A 19,662-nucleotide genomic window follows, 5' to 3' on the forward strand; every position below is an offset into this window, starting at 1 on the left:
ATTCTTTTTAAATGGTTAGACTATTGCTGACTGACATGAAAGTATGACATATTAGACATAGTGCAAAAGTGATAAACACATTATTATAAAATCCCAGAGGGCATTTTCCCTGGCAAAAAACGTGCTGTACCCAGGCCATTCCACTACCTCTGATGTTAGGCCACAACATTCTTGTATTTTGTTAAATTAGGCTCTTTATTAACATTTATTATATCATCATATTACCATATTTTCAGTGATCACAGTATAGCCTCTATAAACTCTGAAACGGAGTCTCTTACAGGGCTGGTAAAAATGAAAACACTAGCTAACGTGTTTCAATTAAAACATTTTTTTGGATATAAACTCCTCTTGTAACTTTAAAAATATTTGTCTCCATGGTGGGGAGTTGCAAAGTAGCTCAAAAAACAGGGAGCTCAGTGGCTTGGGGAACTGATCATTGTCATCCCAACTTGAACAACAACGTTTCTTCAGCCTCACGGCTGGAGTAACAGGCTATTTCAGGACTATTTTTTTAAGTGGTAGGTGGAGGTCCAAGGAAGTGGTGAAATGAACAGTCTGCCCTCAGTGAAAGGTGTTCTCAGTGACATTGTGTACTCCCCACTATTTTCAGGGAGTAAGAGGGGTATCTCTGGGTCAGAGAGACTTTCTAACTAACATATAGCCAGTCAATCCAGAAAGAACTCACCCTCCCTATCTTAAGGACATGGGAGGGAGGTTCATTTGCATTCATTCCCTTTACCCCAATTGTTATTTACAATGATCAGACTGTGCAGACATATTTACTCCTCTGAATGGAGCAGTCTCAAATGGTTGGGAAATGTCTGAACTCATAGCACATAACTGCTTCCAGGAGGTGGGTACTCCCCGCCCTCCCCCATCCCCTTTGAACCAGAAGCAGTCCAGCTCCTTGACAGCTTGGGGCTAAGCCATGGAGGTAATTTGGGCTAAATAAGTTTGATTTCCCCCAAAACACAAACTCTTCAAAGCCAGGAAATGCCAAGTTGCAGGACATTTCTTATCCATCCCTTAATGCTCAAGCAACCTATTTCAACTGACAGTGATAGATGTGCAATTTCACAAGGAGTTTCCTTCTGCCTCCAACAGGTAAATTACATATTAATCTCCTTCACAGTGTAATAAAAAACCCTGTAATTACAACCTCTGTGACATAAGCAAATATTTACTGCTGATATATGTACACAGGTAAAATATGCAGTTTGTGTTATGTCTGTGTGAAGAAGTCAGAGGTCGTAATTAAGTCTGAATGCTTATCCTTGTGTAGCTGTGCAATGAAACCTATTTTAGTAGACTATGAGGAGAGAGTTGCACTTATTGAACGTCCTGTCTCTCATACTCCAGAGACACAGGACATGCCTGACCTCACTCCAGAAGAGCAAAGGTAACACACCTTCTTGAAAGCTTTAAGAGCAGTTTAACCTAGGAAGTGTAAACAGATATATGGAAAACTGGGTTTTGTGTGATACTCTAAAGAGATACTGTGGATAGAGACTAGACACTGCAAATTAAAGACCAGAAGGGCAAGAAGTTGTCCCATCACACCTTCTCTTCCATTTTAGCAGGGTAATGATGAGTGTTTTCCAGAAGAACAAAATATCCATATGGTTTTAAAAAGCAGCCCTGTCATACTGAAGCACATTTCTAAAAAAAGAATGAAACTAGTGGCAGTGGAAAACAACTGTGCTGCTTCTAAGTGAACTGAAACAACAGCAGTGGATAAAATGCTAATTTTAAATGAATAAAATGAAAAGTGCTAGCAGAAGAAATACTGTTGCATTAACATAAACAAATGGTATAAAAGTTAACATTGGGAATAGGAGGAACCCTTCCAGATGCAAAAACGTGGACGACTTTTCTTCTCATATAAGAAACTAAATTTTTGTGCCTGTAAATTGCTGCTAAAACTCATTGAAAATCTTCACTGGCAAACATATAACAACACTGTTTGGGAAACTACATATACACAACAGCACATACTGTTTGCATATCTCCATTAGCACTCAGTTATCCTTTGAAAAAAAGGTCATTGGATTAATAGAACTCTCTCTTTCCTTTTCTATTTTATAAATAATACCATGAATATTATATTCCAATAGAGAAAACCACATCCAGGGCATGATTTTATTTATGGTGTATTTTTGCAGTATAACAGTGCTATTATATTACATTAACTATTCTCACAATTATTGCAGGTAATCAGGGCTTTTGTTGAGTTTTTTAAAAATAAAAGTGCTCACATTAAACCAATATGATCTCTGAGTGCTAAAACATTCAGGATATTTCCTTTAACATTTTCAAATTGAAATGTGTTACACTTGCGTAGCTCTACCATTATTAGGAGCAGGAGAATATCAGACTGATTTATCTTGGCAAATCTCAAAAATTGACTTTTATATAATAAGGATTGACAAAGGCATCTGATAAAAAAAATTCTTTTAACCTTTTTACACGCATCCAGATTTGCTTCTGTAAGAGTAAAACACCACATCATGGTCTTTTTCTCTCTGCTCTTTCCAGTTCATACTGGTAACCACACCAACACCCAAAAGCACTTTTGGGCTAGAGTCTAATGCCACAAAGCTTCCTACAGATAATCTATAATGTTACAGAACAGCCAATGTGTTTCCCTATTCTCCCACCCTCAACAGAGACAAATCAAGGCTGTTATTCAAAGTTCCCTAGAGAAGGACTGAGCAATAAATTCCACAACCCAGCACATCAAGATAGATAAACTACTGTCATCATTACATCAGGAATTCATGGTCTACACAGCTTTAGAAAGCCACTTAAAAGAGGCTTCTAACATTAGGTGATTGCGATCCATCTGTGCCTAGGGTAGCCCACCTGCAAATGCCAAAGTCAGGACAGGCTGCAAAAGGAGAGCAGATTCTCTCAAACTGGTGGCTAACACTGCATTTAGATTTCCCAACTTGTTGCAAACAGTGCTTCTAGTTATCAAGAAGTTTAAAAAAAAAAAAAAAATTTTTTTTACACAGCCCCCTTTTCTGCATTTCAGTCTCTGGCTCCTACTCAGCAACTAGGTCCAGTAAAGAGATAAGTTATTTAAAACTCTATTCCCTTTACCAAAATGTTCTCCTGATCCCAAAGGGCCAGCCATATTGCCAGATCAATATAAGTTTGGATCTTACACAAAACACCACAATGCCAGCCAATCTTTTAGTAACTAAAACTAAAGACAATATAAAAGGAAAGAAACAAATTAGAAGAGAAATGTTAAATGGTAAAAGCAATCAGATACTTACAAGTGACATTGAAGTCCATATAAATCAAATTCCCAGCAGAATTGTGGAGTTGGCAGGTTGTACAGTTCCTCTGGTGTACTTCCAGTACCTGGATGGGCCTCAGTCCTTTGTTTCACAGCTACAGTTGTAAATGAGTTGATTCAGAGGTAAAGCAGGATGAAGACAAGATGGGGATGGTGCAGCTGCCTTTTATAGTCTCTGGTTTGACCCCGTGTGGCTTGTTTCAAACACAAGCCCACAGCACATGGGCAGGGAAAGGCTCTTGCAGTCCCCCTGACCACAGGCATGTCTCTAATCTACATGTCCTGTTCATACATGCCATTCTGGCTTCTGTCCCTGGGCTCATTGTAAAGGTAATGGCCCTCCGTGAATCATCGAGACTGACATCCATCTGCCTAGAGGGTGTAACCCAGTAGCACCTCACAAGTGTTTGGATACAGATATATTACACCCCTCCATAACTTACAGTACCACGATGTTACATGTGCATAAACAAAATCATCATATTTAGCAAATTACAACCTTTCCTATGGTACCTGAAATAGCATATCTAATCTGAATTATTATAACTTTGCAATATTGATATCAGTAGTATTATGACTGGTCATTCATATTCCATATAGCATGACAGTGATCAGGTTGTGAATTAAGACTTACTGCTTCATGAGATTTACCTTGTATATATTTTTAAAATAAAGAGACCCAGAACCAGTAATAAAAAATGTTCTTTATTTATAATCTGTCTCCTAAAAATATTGAAAAACTTCAGCGATAGCCCTAGAGAAGCTTATATGCAAAATTGTGATGCAGCTGCCAATACGAATTTGATCAGATGGCTTTTCTGCTGTAACTTTACGATTCGGTGGTGCATCTGCTGCTATTGCTAGATACGACTTTCAGAGGGGTTCTAATCGAAAACATAAAGAAACCTCTGTAACAAGCCACACTATATATTTCCTAAAAAATAATACTTTGTAACAACTTACCTCAGGTGCCTTTTTTCTTCATCGAAACACTTTGGCTACTGGAACGCTGTTTGCATTATTTTAACACCTAATCATAACATTTTAAAACTATCCTAATACTGTTATTATACAGTCAGAGTTCAGTCCTTATAAATAATTTGTACAACAATTTACAAATGAAATTAAATACCAGAACGTTAATTGTTCATAGATTAATTTTTAAATGGCCATTTTTGTCTTCAAAGATGTGAAATGTATTAAAAGTATTTTAGCAGAGAATAAATTCAATTAAAGAAACCACTTGTTTTTCCAAGTACCTCTTTGTTTATCACTAGAAGTTCCACATCAGATTTACATATAATTGAAGCAGGTCGGTTTATATTAGACAAAAGACAGGTTTCCTGCAAAAACAAAAAAAACAAAAACACAAGAAGCATAATTCTTTTTTCAGCTTTACAGTTTACTTTTATATAAAATTCTTAAAAGTGCATACAGGATTGTACAACTTTTAATTAAAGGTATAAAGATAAATTAATAATAGGACTGGGTGCTTACTCCATCTACTTCCATTGACTAATATATTGCTTTATCTTAACTACACATTGCAATTAATGTCAAATGCACTCTGCTCAAGGACACATTTTAAAGAGCCTGAACATTCTAAAGTAAATTTTGGGAACATAAAATTATTGCAGGTAAAGAAATCAGAGGGCTCTCTAAATGTAAACTACTATCTAAATGGGCATTTCATTTCAAAGGTCTAAATGCTGCCTTCTATGGAAGATGCACACTTGTACTTCAGGACAAAATCCAGCCCAGTGTTTTTAGTGTGCAAAACTAAACAGAGTTACCATCAATTTTATTGTATGTGGTAAAACTCCTTTAAAATGGAAATAGATTTAGTCACATAGGTTCATTTTCCTTTAATCCTGTGAGGCAGGAAGTATGAGACCAGAATTCCCTCATAGCAGCATGTTGCATTGCTACTAGACAGTCTACTGGGCCCATCAAATTCATTTATATTAACAAATGTCTCAGGGCCTGATTGTCCCTTACTGAAAGAAGAGGCTAAAGAGAAGTAAGATAATTTGTGAGATTGTTTCCAGTCTTTCCTACATGCTGTTTCTGGTCTCCAGTGACTGCCTGCCTCCCTTGTCCCAAACAAAACAAAACATGGGAGCCTCGATCAATGGGATGTATTGTGGTGTGGGGCCACAGAAAGATAATAGGACCAGGAGCTGAGTTCTCTCTTTTCCCCACCTCCTTGTCCATGCCCCCCATCTGCCCCAACTTACCCCTTGTTCCTGCACAGATCATAGGATTCATGGAGTACTACTGGGAGAGAATGTTGCTGCAGGTCATCTTCACAGAAGTATGGTCAGGCCATAAGTTATTTAATATTCTAATATGATTTAACAGAAGCTAAAAATACTCATGATATACATTTTGTCTGACATTCACCTTCGGTGAAATTTTTACTACATTACTTTTTAACTTTGTAAATGTTATTAAAAACTTAACAAAAGAGACAAAGGTAATTAGGCATCCAGGTTCCACTGACTTTCCTTTTGTGTCTTTGGAAATACCCCCCTTAAGCATTTTTAACACATATTTTCTTTCAAATTATATTAAAAGTTTAAATGAGAATATTTACCCCTATGAAGTCTCCTTCTTCAGCTTCACCTAATATTTCAGAGGTGAAAGTTTGGGCTTTGAAATTTGCATCACCCCATACAACTTTTAACTTTCCAGATAGTATTAAGTAACATTCACTTGGAACGTGTCCTTGCCTTATAACTATGGTTCCAGCTTCACACCTAGAGAGAGAGAGAATTAAAAACCCAAAGATAAAAGCTATGTTCTGTCAGCAATAAACAATGACTGCTATATGCAAAATGTAAACAGCAAAACACATACATCAGAACATATCCTAGTAGACTGGATGAAAATTATTCCATAATTAGTGCTCCACATTTTCAGTTTTTATTTGGGGAAAAAAAAAATCCGGGGATTTTTTCGGTGTTTATTTTCCAAACATTAAAACCAGGATGAAATCAAGTTAGAAAAATCAGAGGGAAAAAGAAAAACAAAACATACTTTCATAATAGACACATTTTAATAAAATATAATTGAAACTTCTGACGTACAAAGGTATTTTTTGTCTCTCTCAGAGTGAGTAGTTTTTCCAGAAATCCTGGTTTGCAAATTCTCACAATTTTCTTCAAAGTATCCTCACCCATGTTGAACCTCTTGCTGTCTTGGAGGTAGTCCAACTTTGAAAATAAGCACTCTGCATCAATAGATCCAAGAAGTACACTCAAAGCTCTCCATGCCACTTTGTTGAAGTTGGGAAGTGTATCTTGATGACTGTTCCAAAAAGCCAGCACATCCCATTTCACATTGTCAGTTAGGCATGTTCACGTATATAGTAAATCCGCCTTCCAGATTTGAAATTTTATCTTCAGTGGCAAATGGTTGAAACACCCTGGCATAACGGCCATAGTCTGCTACAAATTCATCTTGAGGAAGGGGTGCAGCATCTAAGTGACATTCCAAAAAGAATCTTAAGCACCAAACACTTCGGGTTTAGATTATGGGCTATAGTTGTCTCCCATTTCTCGCTGAGCATTGTGTTGAAGGTTTTGAATGCTTTTTTGGTTCACTCGTATTCTGGGGTCAGAAGCATTTCCAGAAACAGCTGGGTTTTCTCACCATATGTTTCTCCTGCATCTTTTGTGGTCATTTCAGCTAAGATTTTGGTTGTCAGGATCTGGTAAACATCTGTATTGGCAAACATGTTGGCAGTGGTTGGAAAAAACTCCAGTGTTTTCTATGTATCACACGATTCCAACTTTTCAGCAATGAACGTTACCTTGGTGTGCAGGATCTGGTCATTTTTGTTATTTGCCAGTCTTCTTCAGAGTTTCTGCTTTAGAACCAACAAACTCAGGATGATCTAGGAGATACATGAAATGTGCCGATGTATTATTTACATGACAGGCTGAGACGTACGAGCTCTTCCACTGATGTGACACAACAGGAGTAGGTAATTGGCAGTTGGCTCTGCACTCATCTTACACTGTGTAAAATAAAGTCTTCAACTTTTTTCGCATGCTTGAAAATAGCCCCAAATCCAATGATGCAAGATTTCACATCTTTCATTTCTTCTGTAGCAGTACCTGCTGACAACAGATTAACCAGATGAGCAGGATAGGTAATACGTATTCGGTTTTTGATTGAGTTTAATCTCCCGTGCAAACTTAGCCATGTAGGAATCAATAGCTATGTTAGTTGTGGCCAAATTTTCCTAGAGTTAGTTGGTCAGTTATTGCTGTGTCGACAAAAGGGCTGTCAGCAGAGGGGACAAATGTCACATCAGCACAGAACAATGGGGGTTCATTCACTTTGAAATTAAAAAATGAAAACAAAAAGCCAATAAACTGGATGGTCCAAAGTATCAGGATACTCGTCAAAAATCAGACTAGACACCCTGTTTCCATCAATTCACGCCATCAGGTTTAGATACTAACGCATTGTCATTTTCTTTCAGATACTCACGAGTGAGGTTGTCTCCATTAGGAAGAAACTTTTTATGATGCAATGTTAGGTGCACCGTAGGTAAGGCTACTTTACAGTGTTCAGTTTTAACAGGAGCTTTAAATTACTTTGTAAAAATCTCATTGAAATGGCAGAAAACAAATAATAAAATATAAATTTTGAGTTCTACTTGGATTTTTTTCATGGTGGTTTGATGAAAAATGAATTGACAGAATAAATAAGAGGAGTTCCAAATCACCCCTTCTGGTGATTTTTTTGTCATTGAATTGTCTCACTTTCTTTGTATCCCTTTTGCACTCTAAGACACACTGGGACCTGTTCTTTGGCATTATTGTGGCTTCTTATGTGCTGATTCCTGGAGTATAAATTATGCATAGGTAGGGTTTGTCTACGGAGTGTTATATGCCTTTGTAGTCATAATAGAACATACATACATTGAGGAAAACCCACCAATATTTAATCTGGCAACAAATCAGCTGCAGACAAAATTAGAGAGAAAGAGACTCTCCACATACACTTGGAGCCTATGCCAGCTCCAGGAGACCAAGTGTTCAAAACCCACTTCTTATAAGTGTTATTTAAATTCCCATGTATTTTACTACCCCTATTATTGACTACAGCCATGAACCTCTGTCTACAAGACAGTTAAGGAAAAGCTAAATACTCACCCGCATTTTTAAAATAAATTGGAGTTTATGCAAGATCGCTAAAAGCCCAAAACTCTAACATGAGAAATCACAATTTTACCCAGTGCATCACACTGTATTTTAAGTATCAGACTATCCTATCTCTAGCCACTATAAACCCACATTCCTCTCCCAGAGGTAGATACAGAATCCAACATTCCTAATCACCAATATTTTACTGCTGACTAGTAAGTAATTGGGAACGTGTGTTTCTCTTACAACTCAAATAGTCAGAGTCTATGCTACGGATCTGAAGATCAAGAGATTCAGACCAGCAGTAGGATTTCTGTGGGCTGATGGTATGTTTATATTAGTTTCCACAAACTGAAAAGACCACTTTACAACAGATATTGCACCTTAACTATGATAACCTTAAATCATGCTGTTAATCACCAAAATATACGTTTCACATTTGCTGCACATTTTATTTTTGAAACCCACTGGTCGGTGTATGTAGGTGTCCCGCTGTGCCCTGTCCATAATGGATATAAACCTATGACAGTTCTCTACTTGTGAGCCTGGCTCTTTGGCACATTACAAAAACACTTACGCTTTTAGCTCTGGGGTTTATCATTTCAGTCCCTGATGTTGTCCAAGATGACAGCTGTCAGACTTGCAGGTGTCCCATGCTGGTATGTTTAAAGGTTGAAAGGTTTGCTTCAGAATGGCAGGGAAGGAGGAGAGCAATAGGCAGTAACATACTGGTGTAAATAGGCACATGCATTCTGATGCTATCATTGCTCCTGGCTATAACAAAGCTATTTCTATGCCAACTCTATTAAATTTGGCACCGTAAAGCAAAACCTCCTTTGATATCAATTTTATCAACAGATGAGGTCATCTGGATATCACACATTCCATGTAAGTGGGAAGTTATTTTGCCTTATCACTGCTGAGGTCACTGTTAAGGCTCTGAGGTCAAGTGCAAGTTTGATGAAGTTGGGGTACATATTCCTTTTGGCTATCTGTTAGAGATGAAAGTGAAAACCTTATAGAGCAGAATGTGTTAATCAGCAGAGCTGAAGGTGGAAAGACGTGCACAAGTCACGCTACTTAACTTTTTATTTCCACTCTTTTGGGTTGGGGTTTGGGTGGTATGCCCTGCCACACCTTAACTGTCACTAAAGGTAGAGTTTGATAATTATACATATTCCTTTGAACAAAACAGCATGCTTCCAAAAAAATCTTTCTGACACAGGACTGCATGTAAGAACATATTTATAATCTGAAAATGTACATGTTGATGTTGCATAGGTGGAAGGATTTGTTCTCAAATTTTAATGCTGTTCAAACAAAAGTTTAGATTTTATAGAGAGGATTAATATTGTCTCAGGGAGTGGGGGGCAGGGAAGAGCACAAAAGAGGTCTTAAGATATCTCTGAGTCCACGTTTATATTGTTCCATGGTATATTTCACATCAAAAGACCCTGCCTTTCCCTGTTATATCCACACAACAGTGTGATGTTGAGTTCATTACAGGATACATGAGGGCCAAAACATTGAAAGGTGAAGTGGCTTTCTAGGAAGACAGGCAAGACAGGACTTACCACAGGCAGCTGTTAAACTGCTTGGATCCTGGGGAGATCTTTTAATTTAAATAGTTATGTCTTTATTTTTGTATTTTCTTGGGAGAAGTCTTTTGGATTAGCACTTTGATGATCTTGCATTCCACCTGGATTTTTAGATCTGAGGCATGGAAGCTCTCTATTTCAGGACTCTGGTCCAAATCACCATATACCAGAGAAGTATTATATAGCTCTGCTTGTTAATATTTTACTTTAATGAGGTGAGTGTTTCTAAAACATGATTAATATTTAATTCAAAGAATTACAGTTTTGTTGAAAAATGTGCATGTTCTGAACTAGGTTTCTGAAGGAAGCTGTAGCATTTTTCTCTCTTACTTACTCTTGGTAAACTACAGCTTGGCAAAGTTGGAGCTGTGTTTTATCAGGTAAACACTGAAATGTTCTGTTCTTCTTCAGGCATGTTTGTATCTTGAAGAAAAAAAAAAAAAAAAAAAAAAGACAACACACTTTAATTTAATAACAGGCTCAGACATTGCACACCAAAGATGTTGCAAACTACACTGTGGTCAAGACTGAGCTGAGCCCCTACATGTGTGCCCAAGCAGAGGAAGAAGGTAGAAGAATCTTCTATTTCCTTGATCCATGTGCAGGACCCAGGCACAATTGTAGTGCTTGAACTCTGTGCAAGACTAGAACTGATGATGGCTTCCATGGCCCTGCCCCATTTTCCATACCCGCCAGTACAGAGGAGACTGGATGATTTTCCCTCCTTAAGGGTTGTAGAGTAACTGTGCTTTCCTTGCTCTCACTACAGCATCAAGAAGCATTGTGCCTACTTCAGGAACCATGCCTCCCAACAGCTGACCTCCACACCAGCTCCAGTTCAGGGCTTCGAGAGTCAAATGCCACACTCACTGTGGGCACTGAACACCACTAAACTCAGTGGGAGACAGGACCTGTGTGCATGTATATTGAGGACCAAATCTGTGACTGAGAGGATACTGCTAATAGAAAGTCTTCTTAACCTCTTTAAAGTAGGGTCTTGTTCACAAGGAACAAACGAAAAAGTCACTTTTTTTTTTATCCTGTTTCTTGCTGATGCACTGGGCTTTCTCTATATTAAGATTTTCTCAGAACTCCCAGCTCTGTTGTGAATGCCATGATTTAGTAACCACATTATTGTATTACTATTACCATTTCCTTTCCTCGCCGTCTGTTGTCTCAGAATGTGACTCTACTCTCAAGCTTGCCTGATAAATATCGGGCCAAGTTCTGACCTTAGTTACTCTGTATTTACACCACTAGTACCTCCACAAAAGACAACAGAGTTGCTCTGGATTTACACTGCCATAGTTGAGAGCAGAGTTTGGGCCCATGATGTTACTCCAGACTTAATTAATGGGCGCCACATGCACATAACTTACTATACAATTTGGCACTAAGAATGTTCACTGAAAGTCAGAATCTCACTTTCACCAGCACCAGTTAATTTCTCTGAATTAGAATATTTTTCATCTGTATAGCTTTTAACAAATTTGCTATTTTTTTTTTTTGCCATTCTGATATCTAGCAAGTTATGTGATGATCAGGGATCTTAGAAATCCATTTGCCACAGAAGAACACAGAATGTGTGTTTTTAGAGAGACTCTTTAGTTTTTACATTTTGTGAAAAAATAAAAACATATATTAACTAAATTTGACTGAAAGTTAAGGTGACCATGTTTCCCAAAGTGAAAATGAGACACCTCCTGGGGCTGGCCCAAGCTACCCGGGGCCAGGACTGACAGGCTGTGCCTCATTACCTAGCATCACCGCTTGCCCACCCCCAATGTTCCTCTGCGCCCCCCTGGGGAGGGGCAGTCCCCACCTTTCTGGCAAAAATGTGCATTTGTTTACAAGAGCAAAGGGAACAAATGCCTAGTTTTGCCAAAAAAGTCAGGACGCCTGGGACAGGCCTTAAAAAGGAGACTGTCCCGTCCAAAATGGGACGTATGGTCATCCTAGTTCAACTGATACCTACATATATTGTGGCTAGGGAAACTAAAGTTCAGTGTTTAATTTTAGTTGCAGAAAAATGCAGATGTTTATGGTTTTTTAATCAAAGAATTTTGGTTTTTTTATCACAGAAAACTAGGATCCCTGGTTTATCATAAAAAACTATGATACCTGGGATTTGTGGGATAGGACCATTTAATACACAAATCTGGAAGTTTCTAGTTAGGTCAAGTCTGGAAGAGAACCAAGTAAGGTTGGATTATAAATGGATCCCTGTGAAAGGGATCAGAATTCAAAAGTTCCAGTATTCAAGCACTTATAGTAGCTGGTAGCGAATCAGAGAGAAGCAGAAAAGCAACAGTCGGTGGCCACTTCATAGCTGGATTTTGCTGGTTAGCAGCCTCCTGGTAGGAGACCAAATTTAGGCTCAGGGGAGGAGGAAAAGTGAGCCAATACTCTCATAATTCTAATATTAGGAGGGCTAGCGGAGGCAGCAAGCCTCTTGGCTGATTGCTGCTAACCAAACACCTGATGCTGCTGCAGCAGCTTGAATAATGCAAGTAAGAGAGGCACTATGGACACTGTCTCCTCCCAGTCTTTCAAGTCCAGTCTTAGTGTAGGGCAGAAGGATAAGGCTGATGATGATCATGCTCACTATGCTGCCATTCTGCCTTGTGATAGTTCATGAAGCACCCTGTGATTAGTGAATTTCACTCCATCAGTACCTTAAAGAGACGGCAGACTGCCAGTTTTGATACGGGCTTGACAGAAAGAGTAAGACAAGATCAGCTCTGACTGGGTCCTTGAAGAAGGACATAGAGTAGGAAGGACTTGGCAAGATTGGGTTGTCTGTGTAGGAGGAAGAGCTGATAAGATTGTTGCCATCATGGGGAAGTAGAACTGAGGGACAGATGGCTGTCAATATAGGCAGATGGAGGAAAGTGTCTGTCTGGGAAGACTCTAAAAATAAGGGGGATCTTGAAATTTTAGTGGATTGAGGAGCTTTAATCTATCCCTAAGGCCAAGCTATTACTAGAATGCCAGACAATGAACTGGAAGACACTACAGATCCATTGTCAGTCCATTAATGAGGTTTAAACCGTTAGCAGATTTATCAAATTAAGAAAAAATGTTATATTTTATTTTATTATACTGAGAGTAACCAGTGGCTGGCAATGACTCAGATCTGACATATGTTATGTGAAAGGACATGTGAAAGGACTGGTAGCTTCTCAGTCACCTCCATACTGTATAAAGCAAAGTCACATGATTCAGTCTTTCAAAGGGGGAACAAATGTCGATATTGTCAGATGCTTTAGAATGAGCGTTGTGTTCACATAAAAGCTTTTTATATTGGAACAATTAAACAAAAATCTGTGACTTCTAGAAGACCTGTTTATTTTGTAGCTAGTTAACAAAATGACATGTAGGTTTCTTTGTCCATTAGTATGTGAGATATGATTATCCAATTTACTTAGGGATATTAAAAACTTAAAAGTGCATAAAAATATTATCCTTCCCTTGTATCACTCCTTGCCCCCAACCAGTTCCTAAGAAGAAAAAAGTCTCTGAAGTATTATCAAAGTCTAAATAACTACATTTTCCTAATGGAATTTTGTCAAATACAGACATTCATCATCATAGTATCCACGAACTGTTTTCACAGTTCTTTAATTAACAGATTACTGTTAACTCTCACCTTTGGTGTTTGACCTAATCCTAGAACCTTTAGCTATTGCTATCTGTACAAGTCAACATATACACAGCATCAGGATAGAAAAAAGAGAGCACAAGATCACACTTTATGCTGATGAGGCTCTTGTTCTTGTACCTAAACTTGAAGATTTTTATTCCTAACCTATTAAATTTAATTAATGCATTTGGACACCTCTCAGGATATAAAAACAATGGGATAAAACTGGAAATTCTGGGCATAAGTAAACAAGCTCAGAGGGGAATCTATGATAATTGGAATTTTAGCAGCAACCCAAACAGATGAAATATTTAGGGATACTCATTCCCGGTAAAATAGAAAAACTGGTCAAACTTAATTTAGAGCCTATTTAAGTCCAGGTAGTGAGAGTTTGGAACATATGGAGAACCCTTATCCTTTGTGGTAAAATTAATGTCATCAAAATGAATGTGTGCTTCCCTGAATATGGTGTATCCTGAAAGGTCTCCCAGTTTCTATTCCAGAGTTTTATTTTAGGAAAATTAACATTTTCAAAATCTTTCTCTGAGGAGTGGGCAGGAAGACAATACTGGCTTTGTTTAAACTGCAACTCTCAACCACATTTGGAGGCTTCCATTTCCCCAACTTGCAGCAGCACCATACAGACTTATCCGCAGCCAGGCAGGCCTATGACTACAGAGCATAACAGAGCAGATCTCTCCCTGGGCAGCTGGTGGAACAGGAGTTAATCCATCGCCTTCCGTTGGCAGGAACACAGGGTTCAGCCTATTACCATTTTGACTGTAAAATGTCCTAGTACAATATTAGCTATCAGACAACAATGGGCCAGTTTGGCTAGAAAATGTAAATGCCATCCCTTCTCACACATTGATGCTACACTTTGGGGCAACCCATTGCAAGAAACCATTAATGTGGAAAGAGTAGATGGATAAGAAGATAGTTTAGGTATCTTAATTGAGGATCAGTTTTTACCATTCCAAGCACTGCAAAAAGAATACCCCCTACTCAGTGTAGCTGCATGGCGTTACCTGCAACCTAAGCATCTCTCAAAGGACATATTTGGTCTTGATGCACTGGGAGCACCAGAGACTCCTGAATAGTTGTTGACGTAGAGAAAACTTCACAGGTTCACCCAATCATCCGTAGCCTATGACTTCCTGGCCCAAAATATACTCTCTAATTTAGATTGCCTGCAACATGCCTGGAACAAAGATTTGCATATATCCTTGAACTCTAGCCCCTGGGGAAGTACCTTGCAAAAAAATTAAAAACCTCTTCTACAATTACGGCTGATACAGCAGAAAACAGTATTTCATTCACTCTGGTCCCTGCATAGGTTACAGTGCATGGCCTTACCAAAACAGACTGCTGCTGGAGATAAGGGGCTCCCAGAGCCACCCCGGCTCACATTTTTTGGGACTGTCTTAGGACACAATCCTTTTGGCTAGAAGTAGGCAGGAGGATTAACATGACCATGGATAGCGCCTTAAAAATTACTTCCCAGACTGTGATACATCCCATCACCTTGGAAATATTGCAACTTACAGAAAGCTTGGGTCTCTAGAGCAGTGCTTATAGCCAAAGGGCTCAGACTGAAGAGCAGACTGCCTCTAGGGAAGCTTGGCACAGCAGCTTGGCTAACCTGACAGCTGAAGTGCGCCTAATGTTTTGGAGAAGAGGAGCCTCTGGCAAATTTGAAAAGATTTGGTCTGACTTTTTAGAAATCTTTGATTAATTCCTTTCAGATATAAACTGAGATGTTACTCTCCTTTCTCCTCCCCTCCTTTCCTTTCCCTCCCTTTCCATTCCTTTATTTTTGTTTTTGTCTTTTTTTCTTCCCTCCCCTTATTTGATACCAATCACCTAAACTACTGCAATACTTTTGAAGTAGGAAGTGGATCTGATTATCTGAATTTACCTGCATAAGTTTAATAGTGTAGTCCATAGGGCTAGCTTGCCTTTATTATATTATATTAATTATATTATAATATATTATTATTATATTCCAGGGGAGGCCAAACTTATTGACACCCTCCCCTCCCCCTCAAGATCTCCTTCCCCGCTGGGCAGAATCCTCTAGCCCCACCACCCTGCCACAGGGCAGAAACTCTGAGCTTCTCCCACCAGTCTGGTAAGACAGAGAATGGGGAGGCATAGGGGGCTCCGCGAGCTGCATTTTAACTGTAAAAGAGCCGCATGTGGCTCATGAGCCATCATTGGCCATCCCGGTTATATTCACTGTTTTGCATTACATTCAGCAGTAATGCAAGGAACCAACAAGTCTGTATCCTGTAAGACATTAGCTTCAGCAAATTAGCATAAGGCTTGAGGCCTATGAACTTTGAACAGATAAACGGACCAACTGAAAACCCCAAGTATCGGGGAGCTGAAAAAAGAGTGTTTAAGGGGAATTTCTGACTACAGGAACAAGACCCAAACAAAGGGTGTTAAGGCAACAAACTGACATATATAACAGGTACATGAGCTACATACACAAGGGGGCCATTCAATTGTTAACGAATTGACATATATGATAATAAGTTGAGATCATTGATATACTAACGTATAGGAGACGGACACTCCAACATTAGTAAGAAGAGGAAATACAAATAAGGAAAAGGAGAAAAACCCCTACTGAATATGAATCGAACATAATGGCATCAGCGTATTGTATTATAAAAAAGTTACATTACATTGCAACCTAGGGGTAGTAGGAAAAAGAGATATAGCCCTTGGGGGTGCCAGAATGATGGCCACTGGTGATGAGGGGAGGAAGGTGATGAGGAAGATGATGTCTAACATTTCAGGTTGTTCTGCAAGGGATGGTGCGAGTATATGGATGTGCAGATGTACATACCATACTATCTCTATCTATCTTACTGAGTTGGGGTGTTTGTAACTGTGCTAAATGTATTAATAAAACTATTGGTAAATATAGAAGAGTTCCAATTCCATGAGTGTTGCAACTGGGCACATCGGAGTTCCCAACTACGTAATAATTTGAATAATACTGGGCCTGATCTTGGGACAAGAACCTGTTCACACTCAAAGTGATAAATGGGGATTCTTAAATATTCAATATTTTATATAAAATCTATAGATTGGGCTACAATAGCATATAATTTTTGCATAATCAAGTATAACCAGATGGGTCAAGTTTCTCCAGGGTCAGCCATATAAACTGCCAAGATAGTGTGCCTATATTGTAGCCCTGTGATCTGCTGTTCCTTAACACCATAGCAGAGATAGCTGGATGGAGTTTCCTCATGATCTGGAAACTGACGACAGACAGATTAGCCTCAAATATTCCCTACCAAATAGACCAGAGGAGCAATCACAGTTTCAGGTGACACAGTCTATAAATTCAGTGCAATCACTAATTTTGCATGCTGTACTAGCACAATTGTTTTCTTCTTTCTAAATTATATTTGCATACATTATATGGTTATCTACAAAGATAAAATGGCATAAGAAAATCAGCACTGTGTCCTAGTATCACTGGATTAATTATTTATTAAACAAAGCGCTTTATTTTCCTTACCTGACTGAGATCTTGCTGGCTTCTTTCTTTAGGGCAAATATACAACAGACGCTTCAGCTTTTCAAAATCTCTCCTCTACAACAAAAGCAAAAATGTAAATATTAGTCTATGTATTCCTGTTGACTGTATTCTACTTGTCCCCATGGACACTGAATGTACTTTAAATAGAATAAAGGTTTCTACAGTAGTCACAGATATCTATTTGAGTCGTGTATTTATTTTGCTTTTATTTTTGTTCCACAAATGTAGTCTAATACATTTGTAAAACACATAAGCATTAATTAATATAATTCAAAACCACTGTAAAACTCTTAAGAAAATCATTTTATTTGAATGCACTGAAATATGAAAACAACAATTCTAACAATAGCTACATTGTTCTTCGAAGAATTTGGCTGGGTCTTTCATCCTACTTTATTGTTAGTTAGTTATAAGCATGTTCCACTCTGAGCATTCTAATCCCACTGAAATGACTGGGGGGCAAAACCTGTTGAAAACATTCTTTTTTCATCTTTTAGAGGTATTTGTACTGTAGTCTATCTTAAAATACTCATGATAAATATTAGATTTTCAGTTGTTATCTTAAATGAAAAAAGTTTTAGTATACTTAATTAAGCTTTAAGATTTTACAGGAATAAATAACTAATTCTAATTAGACAAAGATATACAGGGTAAAAAAGCTCAACAGTCCCTCATTAGAACTAGTTTAATAATTATAGACGAAGGCCTGATCCTTACATACCCAAATGTCCTGCAGAAATTAATAGGAATTTTTGCCACAAAGAACGCACAGGCACCAAACCTGCAATCTGACCTGCACAGGCAGGTCCTTACACCTATGCAGAGTCCGAGTGAAGTCCATGAGGCTATTCATGGATACCCAAGTCCATGGGCACATCTAAAGGCAGGACTGGGCTCACAGTTACCAATTATGGCAGAGTTATAACATATATATAAAAAATACCAACAAGGTCAGTTGTAGAATAATCGCTGATGTTGAATAGGAGATCACTTCCAAGATGTGTTCGTCTCTTCAGGTGAAATATTGCCCACTGAACAATTGGACTCTTTCCAATATATCTAGACAAAAAACACAGTATACAAAAAGTTTCTTAAATAAATTAAAAATTTATTCTACAGCCTTAAACACTTATGCATCTGCTTAATTTTAAACATATGAGTAGTTTTGTTACTTTGATGGGATTATTCATATGGTTAACGGTTAAGCAGCTTGATACGGACCTAAAAGATCAAGGAAATAAGAGCCATTTCAGGTACGTTCCTAGAACATTTATAGACTCCGTACAATACCTAATTGTATAATGCACGCCAACATGAATTTTCTGCAAGTTTTTCTAAAATATTTTTGTATGTGGCTGGTGTGGTGAGAGCTCCCCCTCCTGTTGCAATATACTTAAAATGTGTTTTGGAAGTATTCATCACATATGCCAGGTTGTTAGTCTAGCCAGAGCAATGAAATAATTTTTTTTTTTTTTTTTTTTAATTATCATCACTTGGCTGTTATCCATTTGGAATATATTGCAAAAACCAAGTAAAGGCTGAACTGGCCCAAATTAGAGGCATTCTTAAGGAGATCAAAACTGACAAATTTGTGGACAAGTATTTCATGATGGACTTGATCATCATTATAAGTGATGTGTTTTACTTTTCAAGAAGATGATCTCTTGTTGACTGAAGTTTTGCAAAACCTATAAAGTGCTATGCTGGAATGAAAAACATTGGTGGCCCTTCTATTCATTTATCCTTAGGAAAAGACAAATTTAACGGTGACAAATTTAAACATTTCTGGATCTCTAGAGGAAAACCAATAGAAAAACCAGATCAATATGCTTGAAGCTGAATCTGGTGTCCATGTATATCAGGCTACAGCAATCATTCATTCACATTGTTTCAATGTTTTGTCTTCATACTGTGGCCTAGTATTTTAAAAACAAGTGTTGCCCATTCATTGCTATATACGCAACTGACATATTATTAAATCACTTTAATCAGATACTGGGAGAGTAGGAAAAGGTGACCTGCATCAGTGATTTCCCTCTGAAATCACATTTAAATACCAACAAATTAACAAAAAACAGCGCACTTGCACATTTAACAAAGCTTTGAATGACCAGGCCACCTGACCTTCAGGATAAATTGCTTTTGATGGAAATATTGTTCTCACTGTCTCAATTTCTGCAGTGCTGTGTTTCCCACAACCAGTGTAATCAAAACAAGCCTATGGATATATACGCACAAAAGCACACTCACAGACTTGATGCATATATGGGCAAATGGCCCAAGTGTACAGGCTTTCCAGCTCCTCATTCTCTAACAGCTTGAAGAGGGGGAATCAAGAAAAAAACCATTTATGGGCAAAGTCACAGTTATCACTAAACAACACAGATAACACT

The 19,662-nt window shown here is 38.2% G+C and overlaps 1 protein-coding gene across 1 annotated transcript in view; it reads right to left on the bottom strand.

Moving 5' to 3' along the window:
• Positions 1-19,662, bottom strand: part of LOC137141605 (cyclic nucleotide-binding domain-containing protein 2-like) — a 74,931-nt gene that overhangs the window by 50,521 nt on the left and 4,748 nt on the right. Inside the window, exons 3-7 of the mRNA XM_067530543.1 lie at positions 18,217-18,328; positions 17,249-17,323; positions 10,399-10,487; positions 5,904-6,066; positions 4,567-4,650 (exon numbers count right to left, since the gene is read on the bottom strand). Coding sequence (XP_067386644.1) covers positions 4,567-4,650; positions 5,904-6,066; positions 10,399-10,487; positions 17,249-17,323; positions 18,217-18,328 — 523 coding nt within the window. The remainder of the gene's footprint in view (positions 1-4,566; positions 4,651-5,903; positions 6,067-10,398; positions 10,488-17,248; positions 17,324-18,216; positions 18,329-19,662) is intronic.

Source organism: Emydura macquarii, unplaced genomic scaffold (assembly GCF_026122565.2).
Source record: "Emydura macquarii macquarii isolate MOO-44397 ecotype Brisbane River unplaced genomic scaffold, CSIRO-AGI_Emac_v2 contig_3108, whole genome shotgun sequence".
Lineage (NCBI taxonomy): Eukaryota > Metazoa > Chordata > Testudines > Chelidae > Emydura > Emydura macquarii.